Genomic DNA, 18,015 nt, shown 5'->3' with positions numbered 1-18,015 from the left:
GGTACAAATTTGGGATATTGCTAAATCATTAATATATTGCTAACTATACGTTAAAATCTCTGGGTGTAGTCAGCTCTCGTGAACAATATTTTAAATCAGTGAGTTGTCTCTGGCAAAATTTGATTCTGATACAATTTTTTGCATCTGACTTTTTTTGTTTTGATTTACTTTACCGGATTACCAAAAACAGACATTCCTGTTTTGTTATTCTGTCCACTAACAATCTCTCAGTTGGTTCTTCGATGTTGAAGGAAACTTTGAATTCCCGCACATTGAGTTTATTAGAGAGCTGTGTCCCGATGGATGCCTCAGAAAAGTCAATGACTAAAATGTATCTCCAATAAACTCAGCGCTGGCAACGTGTATGAATTCAACCTTTGCTTTCACATGAAATAATTTTCCTACACAGCTGTTTACCAGGTGATTCAACTGAAATTTGTTACGTTACCACGTATACAAATATCATTATATGAAATTACATGTATTGTGAAGATGATTTTATTCATATTGCCCACCCTTAACTACCAACTAGAACTGACAAAACTATCCGAAATTGAAAGAAAAACCGTTTATTTTTCTTTCTCAATGGGTTTGGCTGATTCTCATTTAAATGTTTGATCCAACATTGGCTTAAAGGTCAGGTCATCTCTTAGCTGTTGGAAACATACTGCCTGTGGAGCTCAGTTCAGTCAGACAACTCACCTGGGACAGATCTATGCTGTGAGTGTATTCTTCACAGTTGATATTTGATGTCTAGGCTCTGACCTCTTCACTCCCCATTTGCATACACTAAGCTCAGCACCGAAAAGATTAGGGAGTGACAGTAAAACAAAGCAGTAAGGCAGCAGCGTTGGCAGGCTGGGTTGGACGTTTTGTACTAAATACGTGAGTTGTCTGTCTGGAGTGTCTCTCGGGCTTTGCTCCATTTATGACACAAGGTATCTCCAGGAATGAATGTGCCAAAATGTCCACCCAAATTATGAGGCAAGTGTGTGTGGGAGCTGGTGATGAGTAAAGAGGAGAGCTAATAGAGCAGGTATGCAGGTATTTCTTATAAATTGCACTGTAATTTATTAGTATTATTTTTATTGTTCATGGGTAGATCAAGATTAGGAAAGGGAAGAATTTGGGAATTTTTATGACTTTCTGCGAAGAATCATTAACCAAGTCTATTAATTAAGAGTATTTTACAGTTACATATTTTTTCGATCATTGATACAAACTAAGCTGCAAAAATTGCCCCCCCCTTTTTTTTTTTCAAACTGTTTTGAAATTTGATCACTTTCTTAAATCTGACAACTTGATAAAGACTTGCTCTTTTGTAATACAATTTTAATACCATTCAGCCAATGTTAGTTTCATTTTTTTTCCCCATAAAATAAAACATGTCAGTAAACAAGAGACGTGTTCCTTGTGATTTCTTTTTCATCATTTCTTTTTAATCACAACTGATATCATTTTCATTGCAATAGTGTCGTGGATGAGGTGAAACAGAGTTCAGACCAGAGGAGAGCTCAATCTCAGTGCACAAATGAAAACTGCTTCAATAAATTAAAAATTGTACCACACAGTATTTCCCTCATGTTGGTAAATTAAAAGTCCTTCCAATGTTACCATGGTGACAGAGAGGGGGTGGGGGAACACAGATCATGCAGGAACACATAGAAAATATGAAACAGCATTTTTTTTTTTAAAATTCACCCACAACAAGGCAAGACAGTGTCAGAAAGGTCAAGGAAACACCACGGTATTGTTGAATTTAAACACCATCTTCTCACTTAACTAATATTCTGGATGTGTTTAAGATTTTTCCCATTTAATCCAACACCCTTTGAGTTATTGCCCACTCTGAGACATCCGCTGTATGCCACAGTCAGCAAAAGTTCCCACTCAGCACAACATGTTTTCTACTGATAAAAAGGAGTAAAGGGGAGTTTTATCTTGTCATGATGCGTTGGCGTTGTACTTTTGCACACATAACACGCAGGAGCTCTGATTAGACTAGAAAACATGATTGTTGCATGTGACCTTTTGTAACGTGAGCTTTCAGACAGGAGTACTTCACCAGCATGACTTTTCTACTCAAATCGGGATTTAAAAAAAAAAAAAGACTTTAGCAGTGAAAATAAGACACATCAAGTCACACAGCACCAGAGAAACAAACATGAAAAAAGGTGACACAAAAAGCAAGAAGGCAAATTTCAAGGTTGAATCTGCTTACATCTCTATAACTATATATATTAAATGGGGAGAAAGGGGAAGTTTCTTACATACAATGATTATTTGGCAAGGACTTCTATCCATTCAGCTCAATGTTTCTTATAATAAATTCACTACCATTAGGAATATCTAAACACTACTTCACATTTTATTTGCACAACTCGTCTTTTTTCCGTTAACGGTATTTGTGGTTGAGAAGTCATTTTCTCTGAGCATTTAAAAGTTCCAAATGTTTCAAGTTTGCCTAAACACAGCACTCACATACCCATATCTACATTCACAGCGCTATTTGCCGCTGTGATCATTCCTCGTGTTCGTACAGGCTACAAAGTGTGCCCTTCCTAGCATGACTACAATGTAAGAGATGTAGAGCTGAAGCAATGGGTCAATTAACTGATCAGCAAAAAATTAAAGAGCAATTACTTTGATCATCGATTAATCATTTAAGTCATTTCTAAAGCACAAACATTTAGGAGGGATAGTGACACAAAGAGTAATTCAACTTACACTTTTAACTCAGACTGCTGAAGCTTTATATCATCTTCAGCTGAACTTGAGAAAGCAGCACGGAGCAACTCTTTGTGAGTATTGTATTATGGCAGACTTGATAAAATGCGAACCTGTCCTTTCACAACAAGGTTGACGAACACATTTCTGAACAAAATAAAATTCTGGGCTCAACTCTGTGTGGTCCGTTTCTCCCTCTAGCTGCCCGAGAAAACACATGACGCGAGTTTGGCTGAACGATCGCTCATACGGTATACTGAGGAGAGGAATGAAGAGCGATCGGTGGTACAGCAACATCACAAACTCTCATTTAATCTCATCTAAACCTCTGAGGTGTGGACAAATGGATTTGAAATCAATCACAAGAGTCAAGTGATGAAATATTTCCAATGCAAGGGATTATCAGAAATGAAAGACATGACGTCTGTGGAGAGTAGAATGATTCCTGATTTTTCTGGTCCATGAGACCAAATGGATTAAGTTGGCAGCAGGACAGGATCTGACATCATAGTTTGTGGATCAGAATGAAGGAAGCGGAAGTGACTGCTGGTTTGAAAAACCATCATGAGAACAGCAGCTCGGCCCAGTTCCTTCTGGCTAGAGTTTCATGATTTGAGGAACAGGGAGGGGTCTCGGAATAGAAAAGGTGTGGTGTTGGCCTAGTGGGCCTTCGCCTTGGGTTGGGTGATTCTGCGGACAACACTGTAGAGGACGCCGAAGTTCTGTAACAGAGACCACAAGACCAGAAACGGTGTTGAGTTCATATTTCCACAAAACGTCTGCGCATTTACAAGCTCTTCTCAAACACTGGCTATATGACAATGTCAGCACCATTTATTAGTAAAACTAATGTAGACAGAGGACACTTAGAGACCACAATGCCCGCATGATATTTGTCATCTGGTGAGTACGAGGGAGCACTGAGGTGGACGATGGTTACGATGTGAAAGAAAAAGAAAGTTTCTTAGTCCTTGGCTGCATCAGCGACAGATTTTAAAACTCATTTTGCCCCTGAAGCCTTAATTGACGACTGTTGTGAGAGGAAGGGATGCTCACCTCATCTTCCCTCCAGCAAAACCCCTTTTAAACTTTCTCTTCAAGTTTAACAATTAAACTGCAATAAATGACGTCCAAAGTGCCCAGGCACAGAATTAATGGAAATTAAGCTGTGACTCTCAACTAATACCCATTTACCCACATGCTGTAAATGGCATGCTGTCATTTTGCAGGATATTCATTTAATCCACACCAACTGTCAAATGAAAGTTGAAGATTTAAGGAGGGAGACTTCTGGTTATTGTGGCTGTACAAGTTTTATTGATTTATTTTTTTCCCCTATACCTACTTTTATGGACCAATCTGACACGAGAAGAGAAGAAACCCCCCTGCAACTTCAAATCAGGTCGGTCACAGCACTCTGACTCTCATTAAAGTGAATTTATTTGCTTTGTGCACACGGGATGACATTTCAATGATAAAGTGTTTATTGTGGTGGAACAAGATGTGCAGTCCACCTCTCTCTTTCCCTCTGTCTCTCTATATTTAAGCTTGTGCATTCAGTTTATTCAGACCCTGTGGCATGGTTTAAGCCTTACGGAAATGGTACAAGGTTTGACCTAGTAAGACTGCCATCATGACTTTTACATAGAAGAGACTTGGGCGCTCATTTGAACCGACATGTAGAGCTGGCAACACATTTATGCATTTATGTAATGCGGTGCATGTCTGAGAGGAGCTGCAGACTACCGCATGACTACAGTGACTTACCTGAATAGCCAGATACATCATCCCTAGGTAGGCTGCGATGCAGACAGCCAACAGCAGGTCAAAAATAGCAGGCTTCACTCTGAGGGAGAGTTAAAGAGACAAGAGGAGGGATTATTAAAAGAGACAAAAATTATCTTTCTCATTATGTGATAGCTGTTTTGAAGGTTTGGATTTTATCTTTTATTAGTATGGGCTAAAGTCTGAAAATGAGTTAACGGAGGATTAAGTAAAACCAGACGAGACCGCCTCACGACTGTACAGAAAGCCGGGAGCTGGAGAGCTTTACAGAGCTACAGTAAATCAGTATGAGCCGCACTAAGGCATCTCAGGAGGAGGAAGAGGAGCTCATTAAAGCGTACCTGTAAGCATTCATAGTTTGCTTGAGCTGGTCGTAGAATACAAACTCCGGATCCCTGAGGAGGAGGAAGTTAAAAACGGTTGAGAATACTGAGCAGAATGGACAAATTTTAATAGAACTGTCGTTTCTGGAAATACACGGGAACGACTCATTACTGGTGGGAATTTTGTGTGTATATATTTTAAGCATCTAAATTCTGATGTCACTGGTTTAATTCATGATGACAGAAAATAAGATGGTGCTACAGTTCAATTTAAACCTAATGTAATGTAAAACATTTATGTTTTATACAGTGCTGTCTGGTTTATTATCAAATATTCTAATAAAAAGGGAAATTAACTTTTTAAAAAATCTGTAGGCTTGTGCTCTCAGTAAAAAAAAGTGCATCAGTGGTTTCTGTTTGCCTTCACGCTTGTGTTTACCTTTTGTCAGCTTTGACGTAGTGTCTCTTGACATCCTTGAGGTAGCGTCCGAGGTGATACTCCAGAGTGGACACCACACTGCTGTCTTTGTCCACCAGCTGGGCGGCTCGCGGCTGTGCTGTGAGCCAGTCCACCACCGCTGATAACTGCTCCTCCTGCACCTGCTGATGTGACACAAACCATATTACAACAGCAGCATACAGTGTGAAGACAGCCACTTGTACAGCTGCAGAGATGCACCACCAGTCTGTGGGAGTAACAGGGCACGTTTGCTTTCAGATTTCGCAACTAACCAATTCTATAATATAAAATTCTAAGTACTTTGAATTGCAACACAAATTATGTGCTGAAAAAAAAAAAAAAAAAGGGGCAGATTGTTGCCAGTGTTTTTTCTTTTAAAATTCTGTTACCACTGTGCCCTCATAAGAACTTCATCAGGCTGTATCCAGTCTTGGCAGTATCTATTATCTATTGTACCATTTGAGGAGGTGTCGGTTTCAGTCAAATGTAGCCAGAACCGAGACCGTTTCTTCTGCTCTCTGGTCTGGCTACATGCTGATTACATTGGTGATGGTGATGGAGGACTGAGCACTGAAGCACAAAAGCTTGGCACAGAATATTTTTAACTTACTCCAGTGGTCGGGCAAGTAAAATCAGATTCGGCGAGCGCTCAGAAAAGTGTCAACCCATGGGGATGGAGAAGTAACTAACATGATACTACGCCATCTTTTTCTGTTAATATACAGGAGACACACATGACAAAGGTCTAGTGAACATGCCCTCACCTCTGCTGTGATCCATTCAGTTGAAACAGCTGTCAAGGATTAATCTGTGGTTGTCATTGTTCGCAGGGAGTTTATTCTGCTACTCTGATGCCACACTGCTAAACCTTGGAATCACGTAATTACCGTAAATACTTCAACCGCCAACGAGTTAACCTGCAGCACCATTCAGACTCATGGCACAAGTGCATGTGAGTTTAGTGACGTACCATTTGTTCAGTGAAGATCTGCAGGTCTCCAGGGGCCCCCTGTGCAGCAGACAGTACAAGGACAAAAATTTCACATTGCAGGCAGGAAACAGGCACAGCATGTTGTGTTTCAGTAAGTTTTCTCCATCTGTTTATACCTTCTCTGTGAGGTTGTAGATGACCCTGGCCAGTGCCTCTGCTACCACCTTGGTGTTCCTGCTGAGTTTCTTTACATCAACGTGAGGCCTGTGAGACACAAGCACAAGTTTGCGGACAGTTAGAGAAGGAGAAAAACTCCAAAAACATCCGAGGAGAAACCACAAACCCCGTGCAACAAGCCACAGAAGGGAGAAATCACGCAGGCAGGCTGAAATGCCTGAAAGTCTGAGAAAGGAACAGTTACAGATCAGAATATTCAAACAGAACAGATAAAGGGTTTACTAACAGGCAGACTGACAGGGATCAACAGAGGATTAAATAATGGAGAGTGGAAAAGAGAGGACAAAGGTTTTACTATCACACTGGAGAGGCATCAAATGCAAACCTCAGATGCCAACAAAACCTCTAACATTGCAGAGCTGACCAAGGTGCATAAATATTGTCATGGATGATGAAAATTGAGCACTGGCCAGGCCCCTAAAGAAATTCAGTTTTGTCACAGAAGAGGTACAAACAGATCTATAACACCTAAGACATGAATGAAAGCAGCTAGAATGGAAACACTTTTCTATTGGTGACTCAGAGACTTGCAGTAATGAACCCACCCAGCAGGGGGCTCTCCCGCTCCGTGGCGAGAGGAGGGGGACACTGACCGCACGTCCATGATGCTGTAGCGCTGAGCCAGGCGGTGCGAGGGCAGATGGGACAGAGTGAAGGCCGGCAAGCGGCGGATCCCGAAGCGCTCATGCTCCCAGGCCAGCATGTCGTCGGCCAGGTTGATTTTCTTGTGTACCATGGAGAACTTGACCTCCGGGTACTGACTGCTCACCACCTGGGAGGAAGTGAGAGGGACAGGAAAAACACAGCGGGTGTTAAGAATTATGCGCTCAGTTTATCCCGGATGTGTGATGATTTGCCGGTCTGAAACTTCACTGCAGGCAGCACATGAGCTCTGGTTCACAACTCACATGATGTGACTTAAGAAAGAAGTAAAACTGCTGCTGTGTTACAGATATATCTGCCACTTCAAAGGGGATATGCTGAGTTTGCGTAGCCATTTACATGTCTATGTATGTTATGAGTGGCACTCTTATATGCCATGAAATAAGATATAAGAGTGTATTTTGACCTGTTTCAGGTTCTATTGAGAGATCAATGTCTAGTTATCCAAGTGACTCACTGACAGAAAAATGGGAAATCAGACAGAGGTGTATCAAGCCTCACAATACTCACCATCTCCAGCTCCTTGAGCAGAGAGTACTGAGGAGTTCCCTCTTTAGGAGGTTTGGACACATGGAGGTGCATTGAGTCTCCATTCCCCAGAGTGTCCAGACACAACACGAAGGCTACGTTGTCCTGCAGCAGACTGGAGTCTATTGCCAAAGGGAGGGAGCGGTACAACAGAACAGAAGGTTAATAAATTAGCTGACAATTATGGAGAGATAGAGGGGAAGAAATGAAAAAGGGCGCAGGACACATTTTTACACAGAAATACAATCAAATATTGTACATAGAGAAAAAACCAGAACTGGTTCTACCAAACTGGCACATAGAATACAACACACTTCTGTTCTGCTTTAACAAGAAACATTAAAATGTAACTGTTTGGTCTAAATTTTAGTGAGAACTTGTCTTTGGTTTACAGATGTATTTTAATGTCTCCATTTATTTATTTTTGACTTTTTAAGACTGTCTTGGGAATAAGCTGGTCTTTAATTATGCTTAATATTGCATTTAAAAGGTATTGTGTGTAAGCATACTGAAGGGTACCTGTGTGGTCCAGATTATCCTCCAGCCATCGTTTGGTGCCCTGATAGTTAAACTTCCCTCCACCAGACACAAAGAACAGCAGGTTGTACCTGAAAACACAACAGGATTCACAAATGAGTCAAAGCTATGAGGGAAATCCCCCGAGAGAAGCGGAGGAAGGACTATGTGTGATACTACGATAAACAGACATAGGGACTAGAGTTGTACTTAGACATTATCAGTGTCTATGGAAAATAAATCACAAGGAATACTTTTAAAATGATGGACATGTCAAGTGGGCAGTGCTGACTTTGATTCTATACAGACAAGTTTGTCTTACATAGTGCAGTTACAGTAAAGTCCATTACTCCTTCAGTAACTGCTTTTTAAGCGTCGCAAAGAAGCGATTCCTACTGCTCAGCTACTTTTTAGTACGTTTAGACATAAGACTGGGCCTGTGGCTTATTACTGACCGTTTTCAGTCAGTTGTGATTCTTATAGCCAGCAGAGTGCACAGATAATGATCAATATAGTTCTTAAAAAGCATTCAGAGCAGGACACAAATAGACTTATGTCACGATGAACTGCTGGGCTCAGCAATCAATTCTACTTCTACTGTTTCGTCATATATACAATGCATAACGTGAGTTTGCAGCACAGAGCTTCACTGAGGTGTCTGTGTTAACATGAATGTGTAAAATAATAGGATACTGTGATTTTTATGCAGCCAAAACAGTTTAAAGACTGCTGGGAGTGATGTTTGAGCTTCATGAGTCACAAAATGATCCAAAAACAACAACAACAAAATCTGAAAGTGAGTGTTGGTGTCGTTCCTAACCCAGCGTGTGTCCTCTTGTAGGTGTAGAGTTTCGAGAAGAGACGAGCCAGCTCTAGTAACATGGACACTCCACTACCGTTAGAGTCGGCTCCGTACGACAGCCACTGGACCCAACAACAACACACACAGACACACACACAGACAGACACACACACACAAACACAGTCAGATTACGCTTCTGGCCTCTCTTTTTACTGACAGCTGTGTTGCATTAGTCTGTTACTTCCTGAACTATTATTCTATGAAGTTTGAGTTTTTGGACCCATATGGAAGCTAAATCAGTTATCCAATCACACCGAATCCTAGAGATATTTGCTGAAAAATATATCTGCTGAATATTCCCTGAATTTTTTGAAGGTTTCAGGGAGGATTTTTAAGAAAGAGGAAGCAGTCAACATACTGGGGCGACACCAAAGGAGTCATAGTGGGCCACCATGACAATAGTGGGCAGGTCCTCTCCTCCTACTCCCGCTAGACGACCCTGGTAAATGACAATAACAATAACAACAACAACAACAACAACAACAACAGAGCCATTAGACTAAGCAGAAAACCAGAGCAGAAACAGGAAGTCTGTCGCTTTGGATTCAGCTAAACCAACGCAACAGTGTGTATTAAGGTGTCTGGCAGCGTGACTGTGCAGAGTTGAAGTGGTTTATAGTCACAGTTGACCTGCTGACCACAGACCTCTGAGAAAAACCAAGTCTGTGTCCTAATCCCCTGCAGTGTGACTGAACCACTTTCTCCTTCTGGTTTTAAAACAAAGCTCAGACTAGAAAGTCCTGAAATAACACTTCTCTACTGCTTTATTTTGAGCCCTTTAGGACTCAAACTGTTAAGATTTAAAATTAGCTTAAAACAGTGAGCAATGCCATTCAAATCCCTTCAAGAACCGTTATGAGAGAAGAAGGCACAGAAATACTGAAGCAATCGATTCTTGTAAAGTCTGAGTGAAAACAGCTGAACAATGACATTCATACTCACACTGAGCTAAATAATCTACTTGTTCAGGGTGAAAGGGTGTTGCATTAAAGTAATTATAATTAGTTTAACCTAGGGAACAATAAAATGAGAAGGAAGAAAAGAGCGTAGCCCCAAGCAAAGATCAGTCCCGTGTGCTTATAAATAAAACCCGCAAACATAGTCTACATTTAAACTGAAAATGTATGCAGTTATACTGCAATTGATGTAATTCATCACTGTGTAACAACACATAAACAGTGAAAAACAACTGTTGTAGAGAGCCCTTATGATCAAATCCATCTCAGACTTTAAACCCCCAGGCTTTCACTACACACAACAGTTTTTGTTCAGGGATTTAAGCCCACCCACATATACAGAACAAACACATTGGGTACTAAGATACAGTAGCAGGCAGCACACGCAACACTACCCCAGCCTGATAACACAAGATCACTGTTAAAGCTATGTGGTAAATAATAAAGTACGAGTTTTTTGGAATGACTGAAAACTTGGAAAGTCTTCCTAATCTCACACTCAGTCTCTCACCTCTAAACTGGTGATGGCCCAGTCACTAATGGCTTTGCTCTGAGCTCCACTGGTGACCATCTGGAAGCCGTTAGCTGTGGCCGTGTGCAGCAGCACTGCAGAAAACACAAACAGTAGAATGGAATTTATCCTTGATCTTAAATGTTGATTGAATGGACTGATGTGTATTTTTATGTCATGCAGAGTGCCCATCCCACATGTACTATCCACTCTATCATTGTAAGACCTAACTTTTTAAGCCTGAGTGTGTTACAGCTGGTATTGTGTGTACAATGCAGACAAACAGATCACACCATCAGGTGCAGTCTGTAGGGGATGAGTCTCTACCTTCAGCTGCTGACAAGGTGCCCTGCGAGGAGGAAGAGGTCAGGGTTTGGGTGTAGATGGACAGCAGCTCATCGTCCTCCATGGCAAAGTACACGGGGACGATGGTCTCAGTCGCGAGCATCTCCGGCTCTAGCTCCATGAACTGCTACACAGGATGAACAGAGGGGAACATTGTGTTCAGCAACATAAGACGCACAGCTCCATTTGATGGAGTGAGAAGCTGATGGATTAAAAGTGAAGATCAGTATTGTCTGCTCACGTTTTGAGTGGAATGTAAAATGCACCAATTGTGGTTTTAAGTTATGTAACCAAATGACTGACTCATCAAATGCCTCCTACTGCTGCTTTTCCGGAAGGATTAATGATCCCACTCATACAGTGGGAAGTCTGATTAGTCACAACTTGTGCAGTGTGCTTCACTGAGATAGTCCCAAGGATTAGAACGACATCGTACACTACAAATTGAGGGCTCTGTCACAATTCTCTCTTTGAACTCCCGCTCTTCGTTTGTAAGTCACACTCAGCTTAGAAAAGCTTAAAACGCAGAAGTGAGAGAGATGGCACCGTAAAACCAATTATGAACTGGGACACCACTTGCCCTTTCGTTGTAGCTACTTTGGATCTGCCCTTGAACAAGACAGTTCAGCCAAAACAAATCAACCCGAAGCAGTAAGGCTTGTGGCTGACTGCGAGATTGTGGTTCAGGGCTCTGCTCAGCAATCAAACAGGGGGTACTTCTCATGACTTGTGCACATTGTCAGAAGCTGAGAGCAGAAAAGGAACCATGCATAAAGACTGATACACAAAAAAAGTGGATGGCTATAAATTTTTATTCTTCTTGGGCTGTATATCTGTAGATTGCGACCACTTAAATGTTTAATCACCACCGTCCTTTGTACAAATGTCTTCCCAGTTATTCACATGTGTCACAGGTAGCCCTCAATACCAAGTGTATTGCTTTCCCTTGAAGGTAGAGAGGAAGGGCTACATAGTTAATTCACTAAGCGAAATTTTGCACTGCAGCAGAACTGCGATTAGTCAGGGGTGAAGGAGAAAAAACGTCTTATTTGTCATAATGGTGTGTCTGTGTGTGTGTGTCAATACCTGTACTATGTCCTGGGGCATAGCAGACATGTTCTTGGGCAGGGTGATGACCACAGCTCCCGCTGACTGGCGCAGGGCTTTCTGGTACTTATCGTAGGAGAAGTCTGCCAGCCGCATGATAACACAGCGACGACTTAGTACCTCCGCCTCCACAGTACGGGCCTCGGTGTTCAGGATGGCATTTCTGGTACCTGAGGATACCAAACACACTGATCATCACTTCGCATACATGGACTGTCACACGTCTTTATGTCACAAATAGTAAAGTAATCCGAGTCCCACTGAGTTGCTTGACAAAGATCTCAAGAGAAGGCGTTGGATTAGTGATCTATTTGTCGGGTTTGGGAGTTTCCATTCATTTCCCTCACCAACACTGGACAAAATGTGACCAACGTTGTCTCACTATGTGGACTGCGGAGAGAGGAGGACGACACTGGTTTCCCCACTGTCCCTCAGGATAGAAAGTGAATCTTCACTAAACTCGCTCTGCAGTGTTTCAACTATCAATTAAGATAAGGACTATTACATCTTTTCATCAGAGTAAAACATCAAGAGGAAAAGGAGTGAACACATTTGTTAGCCTAAATTTTGTCCCCGTCATGTGTAAGTTTGATTTTTCAGTGTTGCTAGGCTGATGGTGAATTAATACTTACAGTGACAGTTTCTTAAGGGGGCACCCGCTTTAGCAATGCACACCGACTTCCTTTTACGGAGTAACGCTCTTGATTTGGTCCTTGATGCTAAGCTACATTAGCAGCTAGTTAGCTGTAGTTACCCTGCATGCTGTCATTTGAAATGGTGCTTCAGCGAGGCTAGCCTGAGTTAGCTGTTGGAGACCGACCTAATCACTGGCCAAGTCACCGTAGTAACGCTTACATTTAGTCCCGGGTGATAAACTGGAAAAACAGCCGACTCACCGTACGGTTGTCCCTGCAGGTCGTACTGCTGCATGCGATACACGGTGAACTCATGTGCCGCCTCGGCCGGGAGCGGTGACACCAGGATCAGCACCGCGGGTATAAACACGATGAAGGTTAGGGGAAACGAAGACTTGAACATGTTATCAAACACTTCGCTGGCCTCCTCGAACATTTTGGCGATTGTATTCAGAGCACAGCTTTGGATGGAACAATATTTTTTTAACTGTCACCGCGGTCAGGTACCGAGAGCTGGGGAACGAGTTCAGCTAACCGACCGAAGCTACCGCTACATGATTCTGATCAGGCAAATTATTGGACCACCTCTTACTCTGGACTAGGACAACAACAATTCAACATTATTGTTAGTTTTTGAAAATAGACGAGTACATTTGAATGAGTACTTAAAAGAACGTGTTTATTTAAAATATTAGTCTGATAAGCAAATATATTTAAGCGTAATCAACGGTCCTGCAGGGATCTTGTAGGACAGCTATAAATGCAGGGACATGTATTAATTAATGTCACTAGATGGCGCAGTACACCACACCCGTAATAATATGGTCTGAATTATTATTATTATTATTTTATTAACAAAAAATTATGTAGAAACAAAACTGTTCATACCAGCCAGAACATTTAAACATATACATGTAAAAGTTTAGTCAAACAATAAAAACAAAGTCATAAATAAATACATTAAAACAGTATACTATGTGTCCATACCACATTTAACAAAAGCACAATGTGTTTTCATAGTTATCTTATTTTAAGGGTCTCTAATCTTAGTGCCAAATTGAAGTGCGTCTGGAAAAAAGTGCCAATGATTTAGTTTGGAGTCCGTCCATTTCTCCTTACAATTTTGAAATTGGGCTGGATTATAATGACCTGACGTTTACAACAAAGGATCAAAGCATTAACAAAGGATAATTGTAATTCTGATCATGTAGTTAAGTCAATTACATCAGATAATTTCAGTATCTCTTTCACACAAAAGCACTCAGATGAAGCACATACAGGGCCATAACCAGGACTTTAGAAATACTGTGGTCATGAGGCCTGCATGACCAACTCTGAGTCTGGTTAGGTCACAGTAAGGACTAACCAGTAGGCTTACATTTGGCTCTTTGTCAAAGTCCAGACGCATTTTTTTCCTTTTTGAAACATGTCTTTAATTTTTTCTCTTATTTGATTTTTTTCTTTTTAATTTTTATTCTATCAGTCCCATATGGTGTCTGCGACCATTTTCTTACAGCTGCGCCGTAGAAAAAGGATTGTTTAGAGCTGCAACCGATAGAAGATAAATCTGCAACTATTTTGATAATCAAATAATAATTTCAGTAATTTTTTTTAGCAAAAATGGCAATTTTTTGCTGGTCCCTGCTTCTTTAATGTAAGGAGCTGATTTCTTTTCTTCACCACGTGACAGTACACTGAGTATCTTTGGGTTTTGGGCTGTTGGTCAGACATCTGAAGAGGTCGCCTTGGACTGTGAGAAGTTCTTTTTTTTCTGACATTTCATAGACTTCAAGATTGATCAAATGAATCAAAAAAATAATCTGCAAGTCAAGTCAAGTCAAAATTTATTTATATAGCACATTTAAGACAACCACAGTTGACCAAAGTGCTGGACAGGCTTCAAATACCAGAATAAACAAAGTAAACAGCCAATGAGAATAAAAGAAAAACAATAAACAAAATAAAACATAGCAATAAAAGATGAAGTCAGGGTGTCAAAGCTCTTCTCGAACTGAACGCCAGAGAGAAGATGTGGGTCTTCAGCAGCGGCTTCAAAACTTTCTCTCGTGTCTGAGCAGGTCTCATATGAATAGGTCAGCTGGTCCAGAGATCAGGGGCAGCCACAGCAAAGGCTCGATCGCCTCTATTTTTGTGCCCAGATCTCGGGAAACATCCAACGGCATCTGGCCGGCCGACCTCAGTGCTCCAACTGGGGCGAGGCGCTGCGAGAGCCCTGCGAGGGAAGGCGGAGCCAACCCATGTAAAACCTCAACAAGAAGCAATGAAAAAAAAAAACAACAACCTTAAAATCTAGTCATGAGACGAACAGGAAGCCAGTGGAGGGAGGCCGGTGCTGGTGTAGCGTGATCGCGCTTTCACTTTTTCCAGTTAGAGGACGAGCGGCGGCATTTTGTCCTGACTGCAGACGCCTGCTCTACATCCGCATACAAAGAGCCACAGTTGTCTGACCGAGAGGTCACGAACAACCCTTTCGGAAATATTTGGGAAAAAGCCAGGCCTTTCCTTTGGCTAACCTCATAATTGCATTATTGCAAATGAACCACCAATGAAAATAATTGTCAACTGCCGGCCCTAGTTCTGTTGTCGTCTTCTGTGTCCTTCTGTTTGTCCACCGCGGGATCTGACACTGGAGCCAAAGCCAGTGTTTTAAAATGAAGCCTACCATTACCCCGGAGGATTATTTCCACAGCCGATTTCCACAAGAATTTGAAGTTACACATGGCAACAAGTTGTCGACCCCCCCCCCCCCCCCAGTGGTAGTTGCAGCCATGAGCACAGAGAGGCTAAATCCAGTTTGTCATTATTGGGCTGCAGAGGACAGCCCACTCTCTGGGTCTCTGGGTTTTTTTTTCTTTTTTTTGTCAGGGAGCTAGAGAAGAGATGTTTTGTACCAGATTAGGTACTTTAGGACTACTTTCCATCTCTATCTCTGCCTTAAGTGTCCTGCTGTATCTCGGATCATGTCAATTAAGCGTTAAAGAAAAAACGTTTTTGAGTATTTATTTAAAGAAATTGTGCCGACTAATTTTCCACTTGGGGGCAGTGTAGATAAATGCATCCAATCAAATTAAGTAATCTCTCTGTTACTTTAAGGGAAAGGTAACAGGATTATATATAATATATATAGGCTCCTCTTCTGTTGTTGCGAGCATTAATGTGCACAGTAAAAAAATGTGTTTGTTTACAGGTGAAGAGATTTGATAAAAGGAAAATGTGGCCTCATGGTGGCACTAGAAGAAAAGTAATGAGATCACCAGAATCACTTTGTTTCCATCAAACCTTCTGACCAACGTTTTATACAGTGAAAAAAAAAACAAAAAAAACAATGATAAAAATTAAAAGCCTGAGTCCAGTTGGGAAGAGCTGAAAATCATATTCTTCCTCTCTCTTCTCCTCCCTGTCTCTCTCTCCTGGGGCTGCTCTGTAAGTGGGAGATTAATGCTGATATGATGTCCTGCCATCCCACTTAATGGACCTTGGCGTCATTATTTCCTGTTGTATGAGTAATCCATGCCCAGGCTGGTGAGAGGGCAAGCAGCACACAAAGCACAAAACCAATTTAGCGTGGACGTTGAAACTCATTGTAATGATTTCACATTATTGAGATCATTTGGGGATACGCTCATATGGCTTGCCGTCTGGTTCCAGGAAAACATAAAGACAAAAGCAGAAAAGAACAATTGTTTCAAGAGGAAAATAATGTTCTTGTGCGGATGGTGCGTGAGCGGCACGGCAAACAGTCGTGTCACATGAATCTAATTCCTCAAAATTCATAACATCCTGTTATCACAGGATCATCCGACGCAGTGGCACACAAAAATGCACGTGGTCACATTTTTTCCCTTGATGTTGCCTTGTCCAAAAACATCTTTACCAAACACGACTGTGTGTACACCACACTAAAGACAGTCAGAGGCAACCACACGCTCACACATGTCTGTACTTCTCTCTTTGTGAGGAAACTCATTGACATAATGCCTTCCCTAGCCCCTTACCCTAACATCAACCATCACATCTAAACGCCTAACCCCAACACCTACCCTCACCTTAACCTAAACCTGATTCTAACCTGAACCCTAAAACCAAGTCTTAACCCTCAAACAGCTCTGTGAAGTTGTGAGGACCGGCCAAAATGTCCTCACTTTCCCAAAATGTCCTGACTCCATTAGGTGTGCATTGGTCCCCAAAAAGACAGAATCACAAGCACACACACACACACACACACACACACACACACACACACACACACACACACACACACACACACAATGCATGAGCTGTTCAGTGTCCTCATTTCTTTCCAGTGCTCCTGGGAATGTCCTGAATCAGACCAGCCTCTGCTCCCGACCCCTGGCCGCAGAAAAACACTTTCTCTGTGCGACCACACAAAAGGTGCAGTCAGTGTGTTTGTGGGTAAGTACCATGGATTAACGAGAGATTAGCTACATAGCAGTAAGTAAGCATTTTCTGTGTGGCACGCCTATGCAAGTACCCCCCTCCCTCCCTGGTTTGTTGCCCCTTCCCATTCTTAGAGGATGCTGTCATTTTCTCACACTACTGGCAGGTTGCTCAAACACTGGCCACACTGAAGTGCTTAAACCGCTCAACGACAAGGTCAGAATCACAGAATACCAAACATGTACTGTAAGAGGGAGTGCTCTCTGGCCTGAGCTCTCAACACTGACACCACTATCACCACACAATGGTGGTCTTTCTAACGAAGGCCTATGGAGCAGGTCTTCTGAGTCATTCACTCCTTAAAAAACCACCCGCTTGTTAATGAACAGCTTGGAAAACAGCACGATCCTGCGTGATGGATAGATCTGCGAATAAGCGATGGGGTGACTGAGGGGTCAGAGGATACACTATCTGAATAATCTGAGTCAGTGTTTTTAATGAGTAACTTCACACCAAATCCACTTTTTTGAGCTTGTAAGTCATATGTACAATAATTTGATTAAACTATCGTCGGTTCCCGGCCTCATTTTATTATGTCTTTGTCACGCAAACATCCATGTGAACAAAACACAGGCTTTATATACAGGTCAAAAAGGACAGCTCATTAACATTTTTGTGTGATTTGTGCATATGTTTGCACGGTGTGTATTGCATGTCCTTTATGGGATAAGTTGTGTTTTTTCTCGGTACATAGCAAATTGAAAGGGGAATTTTTTGTATCATGTGATCTCCGTGCACTAATAAAAACTTGGGAACTTGGAAATTTCAGTGTGCGGACAACCTCTCTTTTTCTATAGATGCTGTTTTTTGTCCCACACTTGTACCCTACTGGTGCTGGATGTGCACGCTAATTACCCCCCCCCCCCCATTACATAGTTTGCATTACTGTTTTAAAAGAACATTCAGTAATTTCGTTCTCTAAACCCCTGTGAAAAATCTGTGGTGGTGCA

The 18,015-nt window shown here is 41.8% G+C and overlaps 1 protein-coding gene across 6 annotated transcripts; it reads right to left on the bottom strand.

Moving 5' to 3' along the window:
* Nucleotides 1-3,013: 3,013 nt before the first annotated feature.
* ncln (nicalin) lies at nt 3,014-13,308 on the bottom strand. 6 transcript variants are annotated; one of them, XM_040128743.1, is made up of 15 exons: nt 12,848-13,308; nt 11,931-12,121; nt 10,827-10,971; nt 10,500-10,594; nt 9,391-9,471; nt 8,991-9,094; nt 8,174-8,262; nt 7,637-7,776; nt 7,009-7,235; nt 6,403-6,490; nt 6,266-6,304; nt 5,275-5,438; nt 4,854-4,907; nt 4,495-4,573; nt 3,014-3,449 (listed from the first exon to the last, which is right to left on the bottom strand). In XM_040128743.1, the coding sequence occupies exons 1-15, from the start codon at nt 13,020-13,022 to the stop codon at nt 3,387-3,389; spliced, it is 1,734 nt and encodes a 577-aa protein (XP_039984677.1). In that variant the 5' UTR covers nt 13,023-13,308; the 3' UTR covers nt 3,014-3,386. The 6 variants fall into 6 exon arrangements, with proteins under 6 accessions (XP_039984677.1, XP_039984678.1, XP_039984679.1 ...); XM_040128744.1 differs by having other exon boundaries at nt 5,275-5,435; XM_040128745.1 differs by having other exon boundaries at nt 7,057-7,235.
* Nucleotides 13,309-18,015: the final 4,707 nt, after the last annotated feature.

The sequence above is a fragment of the Xiphias gladius genome, chromosome 6 (genome assembly GCF_016859285.1).
Source record: "Xiphias gladius isolate SHS-SW01 ecotype Sanya breed wild chromosome 6, ASM1685928v1, whole genome shotgun sequence".
Taxonomy (NCBI): Eukaryota; Metazoa; Chordata; class Actinopteri; order Istiophoriformes; family Xiphiidae; genus Xiphias; species Xiphias gladius.
This window is presented reverse-complemented; position numbering and strand designations above follow the sequence as displayed.